At 42.6% G+C, this 7,551-nt stretch overlaps 1 protein-coding gene across 2 annotated transcripts; it reads right to left on the bottom strand.

Annotated features, from left to right (window-relative positions):
- Positions 1–661: 661 nt before the first annotated feature.
- On the bottom strand, positions 662–6,697 carry wnt7ba (wingless-type MMTV integration site family, member 7Ba; the record flags this gene model as incomplete). Of its 2 annotated transcripts, none has more annotated exons than XM_080851547.1 (4): positions 662–1,141; positions 2,126–2,393; positions 4,611–4,841; positions 6,603–6,697. In XM_080851547.1, 4 exons carry the CDS (start codon positions 6,695–6,697, stop codon positions 662–664), a joined length of 1,074 nt encoding a protein of 357 aa, XP_080707673.1. The 2 variants fall into 2 exon arrangements, with proteins under 2 accessions (XP_080707673.1, XP_080707674.1); XM_080851548.1 differs by having other exon boundaries at positions 6,607–6,696.
- Positions 6,698–7,551: the final 854 nt, after the last annotated feature.

Here is a 7,551-nt window from a genome sequence, read left to right as displayed (position 1 = left end):
GTTAACATAATGAATGTTCTGTCGTTATTCGGTGTTGCCCAAGTGTGACTGTACAGCTGTCACTTGAGCTGTCCTTTGGCCTTTACAGCTGAGTAGCACTGAAAACAGTTTTCAGAGATTCAATTTAAAAGACCAAGTTCAGCGCCTAACGTCCAGAACCTATGCATTAAGGTAAAGACTCTAGCTATGACATAAATAAATCATCTCAGTGTTCAAATAGGTCCAGTGACTTGATATGTTGCCATGTGTTAGTCAGCAGCTCATAACTCTCATGTCACAGTCCATCCATTTTGCATGTGGCATTCACCCTGGCCACAGCTCCAGACAGGCGTTCCAGTTGAAATGGGTTCTCCTACTCCTCCTTCTACTCCTGTGATTTGTCCTGTAGATGGAGTCTTTATTTGGGGGAGTAACATCCATGCAGCAGGAGATTTTTGATCCACCTTGTCTTTCCCCCTGACGGCCTTAGAAATTGTAGTTCAGATGACAGACAGTTTAGCTAAAGGAAGTGATTTTTCTCTAAAAGAGTGACTTATGTGCAAAATGAAGCCATAGAGAAGTAGCATCTCCTTCTGTCTTTTTCTCCACTCCTTTCCTTTCCTTTCCTCAGTTTCGGGGGCTCAGAGGATGGGGTGTGCTCGCACCTTCCGCATCCTGGTCCTTATTTGCAGGTAAACACCTCACTTCTTTCGCTGCAGGTGTTGCACTTGACGAAGCAGCACCACTGGAACTTACAGTTGCACTGCCATACGCGGGTGTACTGGTGTGTATTGTGGCCCCGGCCACAGCACATGAGGTTGCAGCCGTCAGTGTGAGGGGAGGTGTGGTTGCACAGGCGCCCCCGTGTGCCCGCACTGCCCGTGGTGGTGTCCTCCTCGCAGTAGTTGGGCGAGCGCTCCAGGTACACCAGGTCTGTGACGGTGGGTTTCTGGTAGCCGCGGCCCTGTTTGAGACGCAGGAAGGAGGGTTGACGCAGGCGTGTGGCCCGGACCGCCTCCACTTGTGAAGCCGCACTGTACCGCTCCTTCAGCACGTAACCAATCTCACGGAACTTGGGCAATGTTGTCCAGCAGGTCTTGGTGGTGCAGGAGCCTGAGACTCCATGGCACTTACACTCCAGCTTCATGCGCTCCTCCAGAACCTGGGGGCACACGGTGGAGTGAATGGGGACATCAGACACAATATTAGAGTCTGGTCTACCACAATGTATTCTTCTTTTCCCTTGTCATGGACTTCATTTGCCTCCTCATGCCTCTGGACGAGCCACCTTGGCCTCATCTATAGCATCAGCATGTGGATGTTTTTAACATTAACATTTTTAGCATTACCTCAAAATGCACAAAAGCATTTGGCATTGGAATATCTGAAGGCTTACAAAAGTGTGCCAGCTTTATGTCCAAAGGGGAAAAAATAAATTACAGCCAGAAGTACTCTGTAATTTTCTCTACCTTCCTCAAGGCCACATCAATAACTAGAAAAATGTTTCAAATAACCATTCGTGGATTCAGTTACGTTGGAGTTAAATATGGATGTCTGTAGCTCTTTGATGAGTTACAGATACATTTTACAGACAGATGGCCATTTAACCATTTCCTCGTTCTTTGTGTTAGGTGATTCTTCCAAAGAGATTAAACCCTAGTGATCCTGACAGTGGTTACTTCCTAACAACACCATTTCCTGTTTTTGTTTTCCACCTCATGCAAGATTACCAACTCTTTTACAAGTGGCTGTATTTATGTTTTAGACAGACTCTGTGGTGGTATAATATTGGTCTGGGTACAGAGGAGGGATGCTGACAACACAAAGACTTAATGCTCCGTGAATGAATGTACAAATGCCAGGGTTATGGCAGCTTTCCATCTGGGAACTGCCAGCCTGGGTTTGCATTCTTGTCACATATGATGAAACCTTCAGCTTCAAACTAGACCATCTTAATAAGCGACCACATTTTAAACATTTTAAACAGTATCCAAATAAAAAAAAAAGAAAATCTATATTAATTTTAATTTGAACTTTTAGCATTTAGTCACTAACGTTTGGTATTTAGTAACATGAATTACTTTGTGTCACAAGTCAAAAAGCCAACTAGTGTTCCTGCCTATGTTTTTAGCATTTGTTGACATACCTTCCGCCCTGCCTCGTTGTTGTGAAGGTTCATCAGCCTTCGTGCATTTTTTTTAATCTCACGAGCGTCCACAAATCTGCGGGAGAACTCCACACCGTACTTGACATCAGCTGAGCAGCCGCCCCACTTCCAGCCCTCCTCCTGGTCGTGGTAGCCCTGTTTCTCACGGTCACAACCGCAGTGGCTGAGGTTACCTTGGCTGCAGGAAGCAGTCACTGCGTGAGCCACTCCGGCAGCAGTGATGGCGTATGTGAACGCAGCCTCCTTACTGCCTGGGAAGGAGAGGACGGGAGTTGTTACAGACTGCTAGAGGCTTCATCTTTTACATCCCATGCATGGCTCACAGATACATCAGGCTCATGGCTATGTTTATTCTGAGCTACAGAGGTTCTTGTTTAAAATCAATTCTTTAATCAAATATTAAAGAATGCTTGGCCAGAGGCTCTAGGCAGTGGAGCTGTCTTTGAGTTGAATGATACATTTTATGGTGTGGAACACTGAATAGGTTGCTGATTAGCATTGCCAAATGACCTTGTGTCACTGGTTGGTAGCCCTGGGATATTCCCACTAGGCATCCTTAGAGATTAGTTAGGACAAAAAAGTGACACCTGCTGGTTGGCTTACTGGCCATTTAGTGAATATTCCTTCTGCAGCTGGAAGTAGATGTATTATGCATGACAGTTATGGTTTGGCACCATGTGCAATTCAGCACGGGTCAGAGTGATCCTTTTACAATGGGATCATGTTGTGTCATTTTTTGGGGAGACTTCACTTTTCTAAGCAACATTCCATTTCAAATGGTGATGCTTTACTGACCAAGACCTCTTTTTATATTGTGGTTTTTATGTTAATAGTATATGACTGTCTAAAATGCAGTTTCCAACCATGAAAACTGGCTGATAAACTAAATTGTTGTCATACCATTTAAACCAAAATCATAGGTATTCTGACAGAAACTAATAGGCAGGCAGAAAGACAGCACTATTATGACAACCATTATTTCAACTGACCAAGAAATACAAAGCTTTTTTTCTTAACAATGTTCATTGTGTTTTATAGTTGAACACAGTCCATGCTTTTAACTGCTAAATGGTAAATCTCATCCAGACAGACTACTATGGATGGCATTTATAGTGTGTTTCCCATGGTTCATCTATCCCCATGTTCTTGCCATCTCTTGGACCTCACTAGTCTTCCTCATGCAGAGGAGCCACCCCACACATTCTGCCTTTCTCTTCATCCTTATCAAATCAAATCACCAGTTTAAAGAATGCAACTCAGCCATCTTACCATGGCCAATAGTGCTGTCTCCCTTTCCAATAAACACATTCATATTTACTGCACTGTGAAGAAATAAATATCCAATGTCTGGTGTTTTTTGTGAGGGTTATTTGGTAATCAAAATATGTTGGCATGAATGTTTCTTCAGCCCAACTATTAATGCATGGCGTTGCGTAATTACATGGCAGTCTTCCAAACTGACAGGCATCTTCTCAGCTTTATGTAAGATAGATACATACTGTCAGCTTTGTGGTTCTTTGACCTCAAACTCTGAGCAAAATATGACTCTTTCTTGCTGGTTCAGAAGCTGCATGTTGCATTGTCATAGTTGTGTTATATTGACTGACTAGAATTATGTGGACTTCTGCACGATTCCAAAAATCATTTTATGTTTTTACAGTATTATGATTAGTGGCCTGGGGTGCTCTGTTCTCTTTCAAACCTTTATGGTAGGCTGTCAGCTCAAAATGTCATATAATGCAGTTAAGCTTAACTTGATATGTGTCGGGTCTTATTCCCTGGCATCTGAACAAAATTACAAAGACAACGTTTCTCTACTTTAATTGAATTTGTTGTCAAGTGTTATGTAGCTGTCTGAACCTTAAAGACTGATATGAAAATGGGTAACAGAGGAAATGATTCTACAGCTACATTAGAATACTGTGAATTCTGCAAGGGCTGACAAGTCTCATTAGACTGCCATTTGATTGAACTGTGTCGTGATCTATGGGGGATAAAGTTTAGGATATGGTGAGACTGCATGACAAGGCATGTCACAAGTAATTTAATTCCTAACACAAGAGAAATACAGTATATATCATCCTGCATTGGCCAACCTCCCCCTCAAATAAATTATTGTTACCAGAATTGTTCGGATAAGACACATTTCCAAACCACTCTGACCTGAGAAATGAATGTGCTGAATGTAGACTTCAAGCCAAATTATTTCTTTAAAGTACCTTGAGAAGATGCTTCCATTGCCAGCCATTCAGTATCAGTAAATAAATAAGGTAAATAAGGTTTAACAAACTCTAGCACCTTTCTTTAGACATGCAATGGACAGATTCGTCCTTAAGTGTATTTAGTCAGTCAGGTTCAGGTTCATCCTACCATTTTCCCAAAGCAACATTACTCAATGTCATCATGAAACACTTACTACCAAACTACAAACACAACTCCTAAGGACTCGACTTGACCAGCAGACTGACCTACTCTCAGCTCTTGACCGAACACAGTCCTCTCCCCTAGGGCAGAGCAATTCCACCGCCCGTAGCGGAATTGGTATTGGCACTCGTTGATTCCCAGCTGGGCACCTTCGCCAATGACGATGATAGCATCGGGGCGGCTCTGGCAGATGGCTCTCTGACGGGGCGCTAGACCAGGGATCTTATTGCAGATGATGTTGGCACCCAGAGCAACCACTGAGGAAAGGGCCCTTTGGAGACGACACACATTCACAAATATGTTAGTCAGAAAAGTAGAAACATGCATTCATCAGTCCTTACTCTTGTGTTGAAGAAGCTGAGTGAATTATTGTGACTGTTCTTCATCGTAGCAGTGAATGGCTCTCTTTTGTTATACTGTGGTTCAACTATGTGCAAAGTAATGTAGAGGAACAAATAAAAATGCCATGGAGATGTTGTTACAGGATGAGAATGTGGTGCAATTTATTTCAGCATAACATGAACACATGGGCCTTGCCTGGTGATGGGATCCATACAGGCACCCACATGGAGGCAAGGAATGGAATTCATAAAGACAAAAAGAGAAACAGTCCAAACTAATTTGCCTACTAAAGTGTGCTGCTTCACAGACACAAGCACACACACACACACACACACACACACACACACACACACACAAACACACGCACACACACAACTCACCTCACCTCTTCCTAAGTGCCTACTAAAGTGTGCTGCTACACAGACACAAACAATATGCAATGAAAAGTCAGAATATGCCAGGCAGTAAGAATGTAAGCACACAAACAAATGGACTATTCCAGTAATTCATGCTGGATCATTTCCAATTTTGTTTGCAATGTTTAAAAACTCAGTAGTGTGTAACTCTCAGACAGGAACTACCAACACAGAGAAAGTGGTGATCCCTTCCAGAGATAACACAGCAAGCTGGTGATGCTGTACAAAAGATTACTTTAGCACTAACATGTCCAGAGGAATGTATATCCCCTATGATGTAACTTAAATTCTTATCCCATGTATCTTTAAGTCCAAGGTGAGTCATTGCCTACCACCACTACACAGAATGAATCATGAAACTCAGCCGTTAATCGTACTTTCAACAGGTTTTGTTTGGCACGCCGGTGGCCAAGACTGAATATTAAGCAGTGGCTTATGCAAACTATGCTCTCCCAAGAATGAAAGAATAAAATCCCCAACTTTTGCGGTTGCATTCAGGATTTCGTATCAAGCTAAGTAATAGGAGACGTGCCCTTGCCCAGCGAAGAACCCATACCGTATACTCCATATCATACCAATAACAATGCAAATTAATATTCAAGTGAAATATATCTACATGATTAAACTGACGGGTAAACTCGTGTGAGGACCTATTGGGCTAATTCAAATAGAGCCAATGGTTCTGCTAGTGTAAGCAGATCACGCAGCACGCGCTTGCTCATTCACTCCCTCTTTTCTAGATGCTAGAGTCTTTGAGGCACTGAAACGGCGCGTGAGAACATGGAGTAATGCGTAAAACATTGTCTGATTGGGTCTGGTTTTCGGGCAACTCGATTTTAATAACTTGATAGACCCATGTACCGAGTTATCATAGGTTACACATGGTTGTTTAAAACCACAACATGTAAGCTATAAATGTTAAAATAATTCATTTTTAAAAGAACAACTACATAACTATAACTACCATATATTTTACCAAAACTATCTTGAACCAAGAGCCAGGTTGTCATAGCGCTTAATATACTGCACAGCACGCAAGCCTATTAACATTGGATACTCCCTTCTATCAGTACAGTGAACATTTGAACATTTTGCGTTACAGGTGCTTCAGATGTCACCAAGATGCCAAACTCACCGCATCCACTCACAGCGTACAAACCTGCTGCATTAAACTGACAAACAAAACAGATAACTTTGTAAAAAGATGAATTAGTCACTTAATACTCAGACTTTCCGTAGTAAAAAAAGCGAAGTATAAAGTAAGTTGTGCCAACCTACAGGTAGCTACCGCTGGTGAGGATGAGGAAGATCTGTGGGTAGTAGACTGACAGCAGAGCATTGCGTGATGAGATGATGAGCATGGTGACATTGAACAAACGGATACGGTATGTTCTGTTTAAAAAATAAAAAACGCAAGTGCGACTGTAATTCCTGACTGAAGAGTGTACAATAAAGCGGAGTATCCTTGTTCTTTTGTGGCCGTTTCTGCGGTAGTCGGAGGAGCTTTGGTGCTAAGCAGCTCCAAGCTCCCCGGACCATGCGCTAGCTGCGGGTAGGAAGACAGGATCCGTCATCTCATTGTAATAGGGGTTGTTTTAGACTGAGATCCTCGGCCCAAACTCATGGTGAATTCAGAGATGTAGGATATCACGGATGTGCCCATCTTGTCTCTCTGTTCTGCCATTGGCAGAGGGGGGCCATGCAGTCCGCCCACCTTTGTGGTATAAGTTACCCTACTGTATCCAGACTGCAAGGAAAGTCGTTCCCGTTTAGTCGGTCATATTGTGAATTTAACAAAATAAAGATATTTTAAGTTTTGCATTGAATACCACAATGTTGTACCAGGTATGACGTAGAGATATGAGGCCTATTTTATTCAAACTTTTTTGTGTTGGAATTGGAAAACATTGACTCTGGTATGTCTATGCGCACCACCCCTACTGTAATTGAGCGAAATTCAACCTTTGGCATTGATAGATGTTAACAGTGAGAACAAATCGACCAGGACAGACACTGAATGGTGGTCACGAAATGGACGCCTCGCATTTCTCATAGTAAATGATGCACGCGGTGTCTTTCATCGCTTTCCTTACACAGGTTCAATGTCAGGTTCAGTTCAGCAAAGTGCAGGGTCTTTGGGGATGTCTGTGTAAGGAGTGGAAAAAATAAAAGACAAGCCAACAAACGCAACAATTAGGCTACAAATAATTGTGTTATTCTTGT

Source organism: Sprattus sprattus (assembly GCF_963457725.1).
Source record: "Sprattus sprattus genome assembly, chromosome: 14".
Classification (NCBI taxonomy): domain Eukaryota; kingdom Metazoa; phylum Chordata; class Actinopteri; order Clupeiformes; family Clupeidae; genus Sprattus; species Sprattus sprattus.
This window is presented reverse-complemented; position numbering and strand designations above follow the sequence as displayed.